Source organism: Scyliorhinus canicula, chromosome 7 (genome assembly GCF_902713615.1).
Source record: "Scyliorhinus canicula chromosome 7, sScyCan1.1, whole genome shotgun sequence".
NCBI classification, from domain to species: Eukaryota; Metazoa; Chordata; class Chondrichthyes; order Carcharhiniformes; family Scyliorhinidae; genus Scyliorhinus; species Scyliorhinus canicula.
The window spans coordinates 20571543-20589084 of NC_052152.1; the positions used below are offsets into that span (position 1 = coordinate 20571543).

General features: G+C 43.0%; 1 protein-coding gene across 7 annotated transcripts in view; it reads right to left on the bottom strand.

Annotated features, from left to right (window-relative positions):
* The window catches only part of LOC119968770 (immunoglobulin superfamily member 5-like), a 93174-nt gene that overhangs the window by 42665 nt on the left and 32967 nt on the right, over positions 1-17542 (bottom strand). For 6 of the 7 annotated variants that reach the window (XM_038801477.1, XM_038801474.1, XM_038801476.1 and 3 more), the window contains 3 exons: positions 11462-11593; positions 4749-4773; positions 1601-1686 (listed from right to left, as the gene is read on the bottom strand). In XM_038801477.1, coding sequence (XP_038657405.1) covers positions 1601-1686; positions 4749-4773; positions 11462-11593 — 243 coding nt within the window. The remainder of the gene's footprint in view (positions 1-1600; positions 1687-4748; positions 4774-11461; positions 11594-17542) is intronic. The other variant, XM_038801480.1, reaches the window with a different exon arrangement.

The following is a 17542-nucleotide window of genomic DNA, read 5'->3' on the forward strand; positions in this document are numbered from 1 at the left end:
TTTCCCTATTAAAATTGTTCCATGTATCACCTCTCCTCATTCTTTCTACCTGATACATGGTAGGATTAAATCTCATCTACCATGCGTCCACCCATTCCATCAGCCTGCCTATATTCTCTTGAAGTCTGTTACTATCCACCTATGGGCGGCACGGTAGCACAGTGGTTAGTGCAGTTGCTTCACAGTGCCAGAGTCCCAGGTTCAGTTCCTGCTTGGGTCACTGTCTGAGGGGAGTCTGCACGTTCTCCCCATGTCTGCGTGGCTTTCCACTGGGTGCTACGGTTTCTTCCCACATTCCAAAGGTGTGCAGGCTAGGTGGATTGGCCGTGATCAAACACATGGGGTTACGGGGTTAGGGTGGGGGAGGGATTGAGATAGAGTGCTCTTTCTGAGGGTTGGTGAAGACTTGATGGGCCGAATGGCCTCCTTCTGCACGGTAGGGATTCTATGGAACATTTCCACTCCACTGAGATCCCAACAAGGTCAGCTCCCTTGTCAAAGAACAATGGGTTTGCGAATACTTGGACACCCTTCGAGTGTCCTGGGTGGATGCCCCAGGGATATCTGTCTGCTGCTCCTCTTTCATTTTTGGGTGCTCAAGGCCTCTCCCTGCCTCCTTGAGGAGAAGGTGTACCTGGAGGGATCGAGGTGCCCCAATCCCTCTCGCCAAGCCTCTCACCTGACATTTACTAAATGGCATTACTACCATGATAAGGCTGGATGTAGCATGAGACATGTTTGAATGCTTCATCACCCACCTTCCAGTGTTCACCGCTCCTGAGTGGGGAAGTGTCATCCATTGTTTTGCCTTGCAAAATGTTTTGGCACAAATGTGTTCAAAGACATCTATCTAAATTGGAGTTTAATGGCTATGCCAAATTAGGGGTAATGCAAAGTATCCAAAACATTATCAGAGATTGCAGGTGGACACTGTGGTGAATGTGATTCACACCGGATTATAATCTGTATATACATGTGTCTATATTGTAAGTGCAGTTGCACTATCTGACCTCCAGGGGGAGTAGTTTTGGGAATGCTCGAGAGTTGTACTGGGCTCCTCCTTTGGCTCCGCCCAGGACTCCTCACCCGGGAGCTGCTGTATAAAGATCAGTGCCACAGGATCAGCCGGCCAGTTCACCGAAAGTTCAACGGCTAACAGGCTGGCTCTGTTGTAAGTATATTAAAACCACTATTCTAATCCGACAAGCACGTGTCCATAGAATTGTTGGTTCCAACAGACACGAATAGATTTCAATCTGTTAATGTCGGGAGACACACATTGAAGAACCATCAATTGAACGCGAGACGAGTTGCTGTACAAAAGTTAGGCTTTAATAAGCTAGATGTTACCCCTGCGGTCGACTACAGTAAATGGACGACCGCCGGGCATACTGGGTATTTACACCTCGCCCTGGAGGCGGGGTTAACTCAGCCTCTCGACCAATCAGGGAGCCGTCACATGACTGGTTTCGACCAATCGGTCGAGAGGCACATGCACGACCAGGGCCAATGGTAAGCCGGTGTTCTGCACCAATGGCAGGCAGCTACGTTAATCATACCACCACACACATTTTAACACCAACTTGCAAATCATTCTTACTTTCAGTGGACATTCCGAAGTTCTCCAGCCCGGAGTTATTCAGACCATTCCCAGTCGCCTCAAGAGATTTCTTCCTCGATATTTTTCTTAAGAGTGACAAAAGAAGGTTAAAATGTAGCAGGTTGTGACCAAACGAAAAATCTGATCTGGAAAATTACAGATGGATTGTGGAACGGGTGAGAGTGAGTAACAAGGCTATTGTTTGTTCAATGGCAGGGGAGAGAGCAGATGGTCCCAGATCGAAATTGTAGGTTGAGTGGCAGTGACCCACTGAGTTGAAACACATTGGAGGAATGTCTGCACAACATCACAGGCAGGAACAAAACAGGCTCCCAATCCATCTTTTGTGCAATGAATTAATTGCATAGTTACTTGGAATATAAAGCCAGAAGCAGACCCAAATGGCCTAAGCCAGTGTTTATGCACCACATGAGACTCCTTCCACCCTACTTCATCTCTCCCTCAGGTGCTTATCAACTTAAATGCATCTCTATAATTCATCTCCACCACTGCCTGTGATAATGAGTGCCAGATTCTCGAAGTGAAGTCATTTTTCTTCCATTCCCTGTTTGGCTTATTGACAACCATCATATAATGGTATAATATATTATAATGTTTAGTTGCCCCTAAAATTGGAAACGTTTTCTCAACTCCGACCTTCTCGAATGCCTACATAATTTTAAAGGCCTCTTTTCGGTCATCCCTCCTGGAGTGAGGTGAGGTTCAAACCCACGGCCTTTGAGAATGCAGCCAACTGGAGCAAGCTGGCAGTTTCATTGTGCTGGGTCACTGCCAAGTTTTTGATAATTTTTTTTAATTACACATTTCAGCATTGACGCTCCGACTTACAACCTTAATTGCAGGGAATTCTCTACACTTGATTTCCAAAAGCCAGAGTTCACCCAGAATACTTGGGCGAAGCACGAGTAAATGAAAGTTAACCAGCAGAAACAGTATGCTATGGAGAGAAACGAAGCGACCCAATAATCAATATGTCAGGTCAAAACTTTGCAGACCTGTTATGAATGGCGGTGGACAATTAAACAACTAACATGAGGAGAGGGGCTCTGTTCTGGTGGTTTATCAGGTGGACAGTGATGATTCCAAGACACTATTCATCTTTTAATGAATGTAGAAATTGATATATATTTGGTTTCATATTTGTGACACTAATGTTATTAAAAGCTCTGATTTAAAATACATACATGCAGTGTGTCTACTAAAAATGTAATTAAGGAGTCATAAATGATGGGGTAATGATTGATTTTAACGAGTTACTTGTTTACCGAAAGATAGCTAATGAGGTATGGTTGTGATTGCCAGAGATTCCTCGAAGGGAGGTAGTTTATGAGTGATTGTATTTAGCCTTAGCTAAACAGGTGATGGGACATCTTAGTGAGATACAGATGATGTAATTAATGTAGGAGCAATGTCTGTCTGTAGTTTTGCAGTCCATTATAGGATTTTAAGCTGAACAATAGTTTGCCATAGGATTTGAGTCTGACAAGACAGAAAGACTTTCACCTTGTCCCTGAATGGGCCTCTCTCTCCAAAGGTCAGCACAGATATGTAGGCAACCTGTTTTGTTAACTTTATTTATCAGTGACATTTGAACTGTATTGGATTGCTTAATTAGAATTAGTGGTAAGTGTAGACAGTAAGTTAAAGTTTTTTTTTCCTTTTATTTAAGAATTGCTTAACTGTTAATTGGAAACCTATCTATTTAATGTTAATGTAGTTAATTTTGTGTTTAAATTAAAGTTTGTTTCTTCTTTTTTATAAATTTAGAATACCCAATTATTTTTTTTCCAATTAAGGGGCAATTTAGTACGGCCAATCCACCTAACCTGCACATCTTTGGGTTGTGGTGGTGGAACCCACGCAGACATGGAGGGAATGTGCAAACTCCACATGGACCTAGGCCTGGGATTTGAACCCGGATCCTCAGTGCCGTAGTCAGCAGTGCTAACCACTATGCCACGTGCCGCCGTAAAGTTTTTTTTAAACATAAAAGACATCTATTGGTCAGAGTCAGCACTCCTGGGATGAAATATTCTTTCCAAACAGTTTTGCAAATTGAAAATATTGTTTGGTGTTCTTAACCATACACTGACAAATGTTGGGGTCTGGTCTAATATCCTAATAATCTCCTGGGCCAATATTCATCCCTCAATTAATGCAACAGTAAAACGTATTAACTGACATTCATCTCATTTACTTGGTTAATGTTCCATTTTTTTACAAGAGAAAAGTCACTAGATTCAAACATAGCTCATCATGAAACACCTTGAGACAGTTTGCCACTATTAGAACACAAATATTTTCCTATTATTAGCAGTACTATTTCTAGTTTTGAAGGTGAGATTGTACTATGTCTGGTGACAAAATTTTATTTTTGGACTTATGTTGAAAAGTTCCTTTTTTTCATAATGTTCTCCCCTTCATTTCTATAAGGTCCTCAGGAGCCCGAGAAGGTTTAACAACAAAGGTTTATTTAGTTGAACAGAAATAAAAGTTTCAAAGCGGCAGACTGCACATCAGTGCCAGCCGGGACCATCCGGGATCATCGATCATGCCGGTACCAATCCGGGGTGTCTTTTAAGTACCCGGTTCACGAGCCCCAACTGCTGGGCCTCTGCCCCTCAGTGGGGGAGTTCACATTCCATGAGCCCCGCGGGAGATCAATTGGGTCATCCCCTTGGGTATATGTGAGGGTTATTACAGTTCCCAATAGCATTGGCTTATCCTGGGGTTCAGTGTCATTGGTCGTGGTTCCCATCCAGTAACTTTCCCAACTGTCCATCTTCATTGATCGGTCTACATCGAGTAAGTTTCAATGGTCTGATCAACCCGAGTTTGCATCACAGTTAAGCCTCAACCTGTCCCCACCTGACATTCGCTTATGCCCCTTCCAACAAGAGTTACTAGACAACGATGAGGAACAGGAACACCGACTGACCTTCCTCTCCCGAGCTGACATCAATTATAGATGCGCACTGGCTAGGACCATCTAACTCTGTACAGAATGTGGTCTGTACTGTTCAGCAAGATATTGGGCAATCAGGAAGATGAAACACTGTTAAAGACTTTTTGCCCCTTTCGGAATAAACATACAATACAGCGAAAGAACAAACGAGTGCTTATTTACCTTAACTCATTCTGATAACTGGATTCTAGGAGGAAAAGAAAGAATTGTAAATTGAAGAATGTTAACCATGTAGTTAAAAATGAAGATTGCCTCTTATTTTGAAGATACCACCTAATTTATCAGCTACTCTGTTTTTTCATCATGTAGAATTTTCTTCCCAACACAAAGTGATATCTTAACTGTGGTCTTTGTCCAAGTAGGCAAGTGTGACAATTGGAGGAGTAGGAATTTACAGGAAGTTACATCTGGGTGAAGGGCCAACACTGACAGAGCAAGAGACACTCAAAACTGAAGAGATGCAGAAAATACTGGTTAGATGATCACAAGTTTGGGTTTTGATAATCTCCATCAATTTGCCAATGACTCACCAAGGGAAGTAAGGAGTTTTGGTGTTTTGGGAAATGTGTTTGAGTTGGAAACAGTATGTTAAATTTCAAAAGGCAAAGCAGTGTCTTAAAATAAAGCTCCCAGGGTCCAGTATGCTGCATTGATTTTAGTTCAATCAATTTTGGTCCATCATGGGTGACCACATTGATAACCAACTTATGCTTTATTGATGCACTTTAACCCAACCATTAAATGGAGATCGTGGTGTAATGGTAATGTCAGTGGACTAGTAATTCAGAAACCCAGGTTAATGATTTGAGAAGTGAGGTTCGAATCCCACCGTAGCAGCTGGTGGAATTTTAATTCAATTATTATATCTGGAAGATAATGATAGTCTCTGCAATAGTGACCATGACAACTGTCATTGATGGTTGTAAAAACCAAACTGGTGGGCAGCACGGTAGCACAATGGTTATCACAGTTGCTTCACAGCGCCAGGGTCCCAGGTTTGATTCCCGGCTTTGGTCATTGTCTGTGCGGAGTCTGTACATTCTCCTTGTGTCTGCATGGGTTTCCTCTGGGTGCTCCGGTTTCCTCCCACAGTCCAAAGATGTGCAGGTTAGGTGGATTGGCCATGCTAAATTGCTCTTAGTGTCCCAAAAGGTTGGTGGGGTTACTGGGTTACGTGGATAGGGTGGAGGCGTAGGCTTGAGTGTGGTGCTCTTTCCAAGGGCTGGTGCAGACTTGATGGACCGAATGGCCTCCTTTTGCACTGTAAATTCTATGAGTAACCATTTGCGATTCATGCATTCGAACACCCAGATCCCTCTGAATCAGAGTTCTGCAACTTCTCACTGTTCAGGTAAAATGCCAATTTTGATTCATGCCAAATTGGACAACTTGACATTTTCACACCTACTCCATTTGCCAGCCCTTTCCCCCTCACCTCACCTATCGATAGTCTTTTGTAACCTTCTTATGGGCTCTTCACAACTTACTGCCCTATGTACCTTTGTGTCATCAGCAAATTTAACAACCATATCTTCAATTCCTTCAATGAAATCACTTTTTTTGATTGCAGAAAGTTGAGGCACCAACACTGATCCCTGCGGCACAGCACTCGTTACATCTCACCAACCAGAAAATGACCCATTCAGCTTGACTCTCTGTTTCCTAATAACTAGCCTATCTTCTATCCATGTCAATATGTTACCCCATACACCATGAGCTTTTATTTCCTGCAGTAATCTTTGATGCGATACCTTGTCAAATGTCTTCTGAAAATCTAAGTACAGTACATAAACACATTCCCATTTTCCCACAGCACCCGTTACTTCTTCGAGGAACTCCACTAAATTGTTTCAACATGATTTCCCTTTCACAAAATCATCTTGACTCAGTCTGATTACCTTGAATTTGTCTAAGTGTCCTGTTACAACGTCTTTAATAATAACCTCTTACGTTTTCCCCTATGACAGATGTTAAGCTAACTGGCCTGTAGTTTCCTGCTTTCTGTCTCCCTCTCTTTTTCTAATCCAATGAAACTTTACCCAAATCTAGTGAATTCTGGAAAATTAAAACCAATGCATCAGCTATCTCACAAGACACTTCTTTCAAGACCTTAAGTTGAAGTCCATCAGGACCTGGGGACTTGACAACCCACAATTTCAATAATTTTCTAAGTACCAGTTCACTAGTAATTGTAATTTCCTTGAGTTCCCCCCTCCCAGTTCCTGATTTACAGCTATTTTGGGGATTTTACTTGTTTCCTCTATAGTGAAGACCTATGCAAAATACCTATTCAATTCATCTGCCACCTCCTTATTTTCCATTATTAATTCTGAAGCTTCGGGGGCTGGTTTAGCACAGGGCTAAAGAGCTGGCTTTTAAAGCAGACCAAGGCAGGCCAGCAGCACAGTTCAATTCCCGGACCAGCCTCCCTGAACAGGCGCCAGAATGTGGTGACTAGGGGGCTGTTCACATTAACTTCATTTGAAGCCTACTTGTGACAATAAGCAATTTTGATTTTGATTTCACTTTCTACAGAACCAATTCACACTTTGAGAACCCTTTCCTCTTTAAGTGTCTATTGAATCTCTTACTATCTGTCATTATATTTCTAGCTAGTTTTCTCTCACACTCCAATTTTTCCCTCTTTATTAATCTTTTAGTTATTCTTTACTGTTTTTTATATTCCATCCAATCTTCTGACCTGCCACCCATCTTTGTGCAAGTACATGCTTTTTCTTTAATTTTGATACTATAACTTTCAGCTAATCATGGATGGTGGATCCTCCCTTTGGAATTTATCTTTCTCATTGCAATGTATCCATTCTGTGTATTCTGAAATATCTCCTTAAATGCATGCCACTAAATCTCTCTTGCCCTATTCCTTAAACTAATTAGCCAGTTCACTTTCCCTCGCCCTGCCCTCATAATTGCCCCATTTTAAGTTAAAAATACCAGTTATAGACACATTCTTCTCTTCCTCAAACTGAATGTAAAATAAAATTATATTATGATCACTGCTACCCAGGCACACCTTCATTATGAACCTATTAATCAATCCTATCTAGCTCCACAAAAAATAATTAATTTAGATCGTTTGGAGACTTGGGAGGAGAGATGGCAGATGGAGTTTAATCTGGACAAATGTGAGGTAATGCATTTTGGAAGGTCTAATGCAGGTAGGGAATATACAGTGAATAGTAGACTCCTCAAGAGTATTGAAAGTCAGAGAGATCTAGGTGTACAGGTCCACGGGTCACTGAAAGGGGCAACACAGGGGGAGAAGGTAGTCAAGAAGGCATACGGCATGCTTGCCTTCATTGGCCGGGGCATTGAGTATAAGAATTGGCAAGTCATGTTGCAGCTGTATAGAACCTTAGATAGGCCACACTTGGAGTATAATGTTAAATTCCGGTTGCCACACTACCAGAAGGACGTGGAGGCTTTAGAGAGGGTACAGAAGAGATTTACCAGGATGTTGTCTGGTATGGAGGGCATTAGCTATGAGGAGCGGTTGAATAAACTTGGTTTGTTCTCACTGGAACGACGGAGGTTGAGGGATGACCTGATGGAGGCCTACAAAATTATGAGGGGCATAGACAGAGTGGATAGTCAGAGACTTTTTCCCAGGGTAGAGTGGTCAACTACTAGGGGGCATAGGTTTAAGGTGTGAGGGGCAAGGTTTAGAGGAGATGTACGAGGCAAGTTTTTTACACAGAGGGTAGTGGGTGCCTGGAACTCTCTGCCAGAGGAGGTGGTGGAAGCAGGGACGATAGTGACATTTAAGGGGCATCTTGACAAATGCATGAATAGGATGGGAATAGAGGGATATGGACCCAGGAAGTGTAGAAGATTTTCGTTTAGATGGGCAGCATGGTCGGCACGGGCTTGGAGGGCCGAAGGGCCTGTTCCTGTGCTGTACTTTTCTTTGTTCTTTGTTCTAATCCTATCTCATTACAAAAGTTCAGATGAGATGAGCTGTTTATATTTAATGACTGTCCATGGAAGTGGTGAACATATTGCACAGATTGACTGAAAAGGAATGTTGTATAGCTTTGGCAAGAACACGGTGAAACAAGCTAGCTGTCTGTTGAGATAACAACTGAGGAAATTTGACAAATGAACCACATTGGCCTATATTCTAGAGCTCCATTCCTATATCCCTATCTTAGTTTACAGTGTCAGAATTTAGTTTATTCATGTTAAAGAAATTAATGCACCTTACTCAAGGTAGGATAACTATCAAAAGCCCTGGGAGCGCAGATGAAATCGGATTCTGACACAGAGTCCTGCATTTACCTGAAATTAAACCTCAGGATTACAGAATCACAGAAGCCATTTGGCCCATCGAGTCTGTGTTGGCTCTGTGCAAGAGCATTCTACCTAATCCCATCCCCATGCCTCATCACCAAAACCTTGAACAATCTTTCTTTTCAGATAGCAATCCAATTCACTTCTAAATACCTCGATCAAACCTGCCACCAGCAAACTCTTAGGAAGTTTGTTCCACACTCCAACCACCCAGTGCGTGAAAAAGTTTTTCTCACATCACTTTACTAATTTTGCCAATTATTTTGAATCTGTGCCCTCTAGTTCTTTATGCTCTCTTGAATGGAAACAGTTTCTCACTATTTACGCTGTCCATACCCTTCTGGACATTGAACACCTCTATTAAGTCTCTTCTTAGCTTTCAATTTGCCAAGAAAAGCAGTCTCAACCTCCCCAATCTATCCTCATAGCCGCAGTTCTTTATCCTTGGAATCATTCTTGTGAATCTCCTCTGTACTCTCTCGAATGCTTTCACATCCTTTCTCAAGTCAGGCTCTCACAACTGGACGCAGTACTCCAGATGAGTCCTAACTAGCGTCTTATACAAATTCAACATGATCGCCTTACTCTTTTGCTCAATGTCCCTCTTGTGGTGTTCTTTGTGTCGCTGATACTCAGGAGGGTTTGTAATCTACACAAAAAGCTAAGTCAAATAAACAAAGCTAAAATTTATTACACTACTTATTATACAGTTTGATCACTGTTCCTAAAACAAGCAATATTATAACTAAACTACAATCTACACTATACTAACACCTGTCTCATGCACACTATTGCAAATTGTTCTCTGCTCTGCTCCTATTCTCTCTAGCCTTCTCCCGCCGTCTCTACATTCTCTCCCCAGAAGGCTGAGAGAGATTCCATATTATAGGTTGGCTCCTAGCTCCATCTAGTGGTCGGCTGAGTATTACATTAACCCTTAATATGCTAGACATTATACATAATGTCATACCGACTACTAAAGGCTAAGATATCATATGCTTTATTAGCAGCTCTCTCAACATGCCCACCATCTTAAATGGGAGAGATACACTGAGATCCCTCTGTTCCTGCACCTCCTTTAGAGTTTTATCCCTTTTTTTATACTGCCTGTCCACATTCTTCCTGCCAAATTGAATCAACTCACAATTCTCTGCATTTAACTTCATCTGCCACTTGTCTGCCCAATTCACAAATATGTCTCTGTCCGTTTGAAGTTCAAGATCATCCTCATAACAATAATCTTTATTAGTGTCACAAGTAGGCTCACATGACACTGCAATGACCACAAAAAGCTAAGTCAAATAAACAAAGCTAAAATTAATTACACTATTTATTATACAGTTCGATCACTATTCCTAAAACAAGCAATATTATAACTAAACTACAATCTACCCTATAAATCCCCTGGTCACCACACTAAGCCGCCTTTTCGAATACACAGAGGGAGAATTCAGAATGTCCAAATCGCCTAACAGCATGTCTTCCGGGACTTGTGGGAGGGATTCGGAGCACCCGGAGGAAACCCATGCAGACAAGGGGAGAACATGCAGACTCCGCACGTGACCCAAGCCGGGAATAGAACCTGGGTCCCTGGCGCTGTGAAGCAACAGTGATAACCACTGTGCTACCATGCCACCCATATTAGACAACATGTCCAATCTTTGTATTATCCTCAAATTTGGAAAGAATGCCCTGAAAACCACAGACTAGGTCATGAATATATATCAGGAAGAGCAAGGGTCCCAACACTGAAGCCTGGGGACCTCTACTGCAAATTTCCTCCAATCTGATAAATAATCATTCATTGCTACTCTGTTTCCTGTCACTCAACCAAGTTGTTATTTAAGTGCCTACTTTCCCTTTTATTCCATGAGCTAGAATGTTCTCAAAAGTTTGTTGTGTGGCGCTTTATCAAGCAGCATTGCTATTATCTTCCTTCTCTGTTATCTCCTCAAAAATCTCCAAGTTGGTTAATCACAATTTTTCCCCATTGAATGCTGGCTTTCTTTAATTATCCTGCGCTTATCGAAGTCACTGTTGATTTTGTCCTGAACTATAGTTTCCAGACATTTGCCCACCACTGAAGTCAAACTGACTGATTTGTTGCTGCCCTTTTCGAACAAGGGTGAAACATTCCCAATTCTCCAGTCCTCTGGCACCACCTCGGTGTTTAAGGAAGGCTGGAAGATTATCACTGAAGCCTCTGCATATTTTCACCCTCCCTTTCCTCAGTACCCTTGAATGCATCTCATCCGGTCCTGGCACCTTATCAATTTTAAATAAAGATTGCCTTTCTGCAGGTAATTGTTACCTGCAGTACAGTAAATACTCAAACAACCATCAGTTGGAGAGTCCAAGGGACAAACATTTCCTACATATGTGAATATCACCGTCCGATTATACAACATCAAAGCATACTCCAATCCACTTCGGCCCAATTACCTTGAATAGCGAGTATCACAAATTAATTTAATATGTTGCAAACAAAGAACAAATCCAATAAAAAAAAAAATTGCAAATAAATAAGTACGTCAGCATTTAAAGATGAATAAAAAAAAGGTACTGACCAGTATGTTTGGATCGTTTTATGCAGAATACAATTATTATGATGAGTATTATGAGCAGGATAACCCCAATGATAGGTACCACAATGGCAACAATCAGCCAGGTTTCATCTTGATTGGCTGCAAAGTCAAACACTTCAAGGAATTAGTCAATAACTGATAACCCGAATGTACAAACCTTCCTGATAATATGGACTTGGCGATAAGGAGCTATGGGGCTTGAATTCAAGGCCCTGTCTCAAAACACCAGAGGGAAGTTCAGGTCAAGGTCGAATTTGCTCCCTATCTCGCCGGAAAGTGTTGACACTAGCTGGGATAGAAACTCCAAGGGCACTGGTCTTGCTTCAGACTCTCGCCCAAGTATCTCCTTCTTATGGATGATCCCTGGAATGGCGGGTCTAACATATGAGGAACGGCTGAGGATCTTGGGATTGTATTCATTGGAGTTTAGAAGGTTAAGGGGAGATCTAATAGAAACTTACAAGATAATACATGGCTTAGAAAGGGTGGACGCAAAGAAACTGTTTCCGTTAGGCGAGGAGACGAGGACCCGTGGGCACAGCTTTAGAATTAGAGGGGGTAAATACAGAACAGAAATGCGGAGACATTTCTTCAGCCAGAGAGTGGTGGGCCTGTGGAATTCATTGCCGCGGAGTGCAGTGGAGGCCGGGACTCTAAATGGCTTCAAGGCAGAGATAGATAAATTCTTTTTTTTTTTTAAATAATTTTTATTGAGAAATTTTGATTTTATACAACAATAACGCACCTTAGTAAAATACCGAAAATAACAATAATATTAACAATCATATACATTCGCCCCATCCCCATGAACAACCCAGCATTTTAACAACAACGCAAATTAACACACTATAAAGTTACAGAATAAACACTACAATAATGCACCCCCCCCCCCCCCCCCCCCCGGGTTGCTGCTGCTATTGACCCAGTTACCTATCTCTGAGCCAGGAAGTCCAGAAAAGGCTGCCATCGTTTATAGAACCCTTGTATTGATCCTCTCAGGGCAAATTTGACCTTTTCCAATTTTATAAATCCCGCCATGTCACTGATCCAGGTCTCCACGCTTGGGGGCCTTGCATCCTTCCATTGTAACAGAATCCTTCGACGGGCTACTAGGGACGCAAAGGCCAGGACACCGGCCTCTTTCACCTTCTGCACTCCCGGCTCCACCCCAACCCCAAAAATCGCGAGTCCCCACCCTGGTTTGACCCTGGATCCAACCACCCTCGACACCGTCCCCGCCACCCCCTTCCAGAATTCTTCCAGTGCTGGGCATGCCCAGAACATATGGGCGTGGTTCGCAGGACTCCCCGAACATCTGGTGCACCTGTCCTCACCCCCGAAGAACCTACTCATCCTAGTCCCGAACATATGGGCCCGGTGCAGCACCTTAAATTGGATGAGACTAAGCCTCGCACATGAGGAGGAGGAGTTGACTCTCTCCAAGGCCTCCGCCCAAGTCCCATCCTCTATCTGCTCCCCGAGTTCCTCCTCCCATTTAGCCTTCAGCTCCTCCACTGACGACTCCTCCACCTCCTGCATTACCTTATAGATGTCAGACACCTTCCCCTCTCCTACCCACACCCCCGAAAGCACTCTGTCCATCGTCCCCTGCGAGGGCAGCAAAGGGAATCCCTCTACCTGTCGCCTAGCAAACGCCTTTACCTGCAGGTATCTGAACATGTTCCCCTGGGGAAGGCCAAATTTATCTTCCAGTTCCCCCAGGCCCGCAAACCTCCCGCCAATAAACAGGTCCCTCAATTTGCTGATGCCCGCCCTTTGCCATCCCCTGAATACCCCATCCGTGTTCCCCGGGATGAACCGATGGTTGCCACCCAGTGGAGCCTCCATCGAGCCCCCTGTTTCCCCCCCGATGCCGTCTCCACTGTCCCCAGATTCTTAGGGTCGCCGCCACCACCGGGCTCGTGGTAACCCTCTTGGGGGAGAGCGGCAACGGTGCCGTTACCATGGCACCCAGGCTTGTACCTCTACATGACGCCATCTCCATTCTTTTCCACGCCGCCCCTCCCCCCTCCATCACCCATTTACGCACCATTGACACATTGGCTGCCCAATAGTACCCCAGAAGGTTGGGCAGCGCCAGCCCGCCTCTATCCCTTCCTCGCTCCAGGAATACCCTCCTCACTCTCGGAGTCCCATGTGCCCACACAAAGCTCAGAATACTGCCGGTCACTCTCCTAAAGAAGGCCCTGGGGATAAATATGGGCAGGCACTGAAAAAGGAACCAGAACCTCGGAAGCACTGTCATTTGAGATAGATAAATTCTTGATGTCGCGAGGAATTAAGGGCTACGGGGAGAATGCTGGTGGGTGGAGTTGAAATGCCCATCAGCCATGATTGAATGGCGGAGTGGACTCGATAGGCTGAATGGCCTTACTTCCACTCCTATGTCTTATGGTCTTATGTGAGCTTGTTTGACTTTGAAATTGTAAAGACTCAGTCTGAGCCGGTTATCACCCAATGTCAATGCCTGTGCATTTGACAAAAATGGTGTTTGCAGTTAGCTGACCCTCCTGCCCTGGGACCAGTTGTTTGCATCCCCATCATCAACCATCTAAGATCTGTTAACTCACCACAGGCCATCAATTTAAATCTCGGACACACTTGCCCTGGCAGTTACTTTTCCACGTAGCAAATAAAAGCTCGATTACTGCAGAATTATTGTGAAATAACCCTGTTTAATAAGAAGAAGTAACAAAGGACATCAGGATTCTGCAATAAAAGCAAAATACTGGAATCCTGTGTTCTTTACATTTTCCACAATAGAATAGTGATTACATTTGGAATATATTTCACTGGCTGTCTTGAGGTTGGAAAAAGCACGATAGAAATGCAAGCATTTTTATGATATAATTATCACAAAATATTACATTGATGACATTCTTCTCTCAGTGTAATGTTCTGCAGAATCTCTGTGACTTTGAGGTGGTCATAATATAAGGAGATTTGCAAAATCCTATGAAACATTGATGCATCAGCACTTTCACTTTTGAGTTAAAAGTTTGGAGGGTCATGTGTCACTCTAGGGCTTGAGCACAACAAAACTAGGCTGATATACCAGTACAGTACCGAGGGAGTGCTGTACTGTCACAGATACTGTTGTTTGCACAAAATGTTAAATCAAGTCCATCTGAGTTCTCAGGCAGATGCAAAAGATCCCACTGCACTATTCTCATACGGCCCTAGCCAATATTTATCTCTCAATTAATGTCACAAAAACAAATTAACTGCTATTATCACACAACTTTTTGTGGGAGCTTACTGTCCACAAATTAGCTGCTTCATTTCGTACATCACAACAATGCCTACACTTCACAGGGAACTTTATTGACTGTGAAGCAATGCAAGGCATCCTGTGGATATGAAAGATGCTTTATAAATGTAAATATTTCTTATATACTCCTTCTTTCTTTCTCATTATGTAACTGTCAAAGTAAGTCATAACACCGGCAATATTTAAAAAGGGAATAAACTGTTAATTCATTAGCATATTGTTTTCCTGAGGTGTCATGATTGTCGACAAGTTTTGATCAATTTAATAAAGTGTTGATGTTCTCATCACCAGCTCCTTTAGGTGCCACTCTTGTTATTATTATCCATATCATGCAGAATAGTGTGCATGTTCTGACTGTCAGCACTGCTTAGCTTCAATGTTGATCGATAAGTAACCCCCTTTTTGTGAACACAAATTTGTTGAAAGATTAACAAATAGTCATTAAACACCAACAATCAGTTTGAGAAGGGGAATATGTAGAATAACTAAGATCAGGGCCTCCAGTGCATCAATGGTATATAACTAGTCTATGTACGGCAGCACGGTGGCCTAGTGGTTAGCACAACCGCCTCACAGCGCTGAGGTGCCAGGTTCGATCCCGGCTCTGGGTCACTGTCCGTGTGGAGTTTGCACATTCTCCCCGTGTCTGCGTGGGTTTCGCCCCCACAACCCAAAGATGTGCAGGGTAGGTAGATTGGCCACGCTAAATTGCCCCTTAATTGGAAAAAATAATTGGGTAATCTAAATTTATATTAGTTAAAAAAAAACTAGTCTATGTACCAGAAACCCATTAACAGGTAAAAAAGCATCCAGCCACTAAGAACTCAATTCACAGTGTGTTTTTTTGGCAGTGGTGAGGACTAATTGAGGTAATAAATTCAACACGGAGTTGGATAGATATTTGGTGGAGGGAGAGTTGAGAGATATCGAAGACAGAAGGGTGTGTTATACTGTCTGTACCTTTGACCAGCCTGATGGACTGTACTGGTCTCTTCCATTCTTGTATGTTCTTTTGCCTCAGTTAACCCTATTAGTTTCTTGTACTGCACAACAAACTGATAAATTGGACCAAAACATATAAAGCAAAGATGCAAGAACCTTCAAAATATAAGCATTAAACATCACAAGTCTATTAGAAGCTGGCGTTTTTGCGATAAACCTGCAGACACCTTTCCTTCATAAAACGGAGTATCTCTTGAAAGTAGCTTGGTTCATACTTCCCTTCAGGTCATGTGATATGACAACAGTCTGAGTACTGCTATCACTAAGATGGCGTCCCTGTCATGTGATTAGGCATAAAAGTAGCCTGTCCACTGTAAATGCACCCGAAGGTTCGAATGAATCTTCGGAATTTTCTCCTCTCTGTCCTCAGACACAGACTCATGTTACAGCTGGTTTCATGGTTAGTGTAGGTGCTCATCCACCTCACTAAGAGGACCATTCCTCTTTTGAGAGCTCTGCGTAGAGTGAAAGTCGGCAAGAGATTTGGCCATGGATGGAACTACACCTGGTCCTCACCTGACACTCGCATTTCAACAGGTATCAAAGGAAAATTCATTGTTTTCCCTTCATCGGCTTGGGGATCACAGAGTCCAATGATAATGGCGCTCTCACTAACATTAGTCAAATTCCTCAATTTCTAAAGGATAATATTGAGAGGACCCTCTTTTACATGACTCAATTTCACCGAACTGACAATTATTTACAATATATATCAATGACTTGGACGAGGGAAGTGAGTGAACTGTTGCCAAGTTTGCGGATGACTCAAAAATAGGTGGGAAGGAAAATATGTGGGAAGGCAAATGGTGAGGATGACACAAAGGGTCAACAGAGGGATATATACAGGTGGGCTGAGGGGGTAAAACCTTGGTAGATGGAACATAATGTAGAAGAATGTGAAGCTCTGCACTTCATTTGGAAGAATAAAGCTGATTATTATTTAAATGGAGAAAGACTGCAGAAAGCAGCAGCACAGAAGGTTTTGGGGGTCCCGATGCATAAATCACAAAAAGCTAACGTGCAAGTTCAGCAGGTAATTGGGAAAGCAAAATAGGAATTCTTGCTAAAATTATACAAAGTACTAGTTAGACCACACCTGGAATACTGGGAACAGTTTTCGCCCCCTTATCTTAGGAAAGATATACTGGCATTGGAGGCAGTTCAAAGAAGGTTCTCTAGGTTGATCCTGGGTATGGAGGGGTTTTCTAATGGGGTAGGTGGGCCTGTACTCATTTTTGTTTAGAAGAACGAGACGCAACTTTATTGAGACACAAAGGATTCTCAGGGGACCAGAGGATTCTAGGACCAGAGGGCATAATCTCAGAGTAAGAGGTCGCTCATTTAAGACAGCGATGAGGAGGAATTTCTCCTCTCAGAGGATAGTGAATCTGTAGAATTATTTACCACGGAGGGCTGTAGAGGCTGGTTGTTAAGTATGTTCAAGACGGGCAGCACGTTGGTGCAGTGGATAGCAGTGCTGCCTCACGGCGCCGAGGTCCTAGGTTCGATCCCGGCTCTTGGTCACTGTCCGTGTGGAGTTTGCACATTCTCCCTGTGTCTGCGTGGGTTTCACCCCCACAACCCAAAGATGTGCGGGGTAGGTGGATTGGCCACGCTAAATTGCCCCTTAATTGGAAAAAATGAATTGGGTACTCTAAATTTTTTTTTGAAAAAGGTATGTTCAAGACTGAGATGGACAGGTTTTTAACAGTAAGGGAATCAAGGGTGACAGGGATAAAGTGGAAAAGTGGAGTTGAGATCCGCCATGA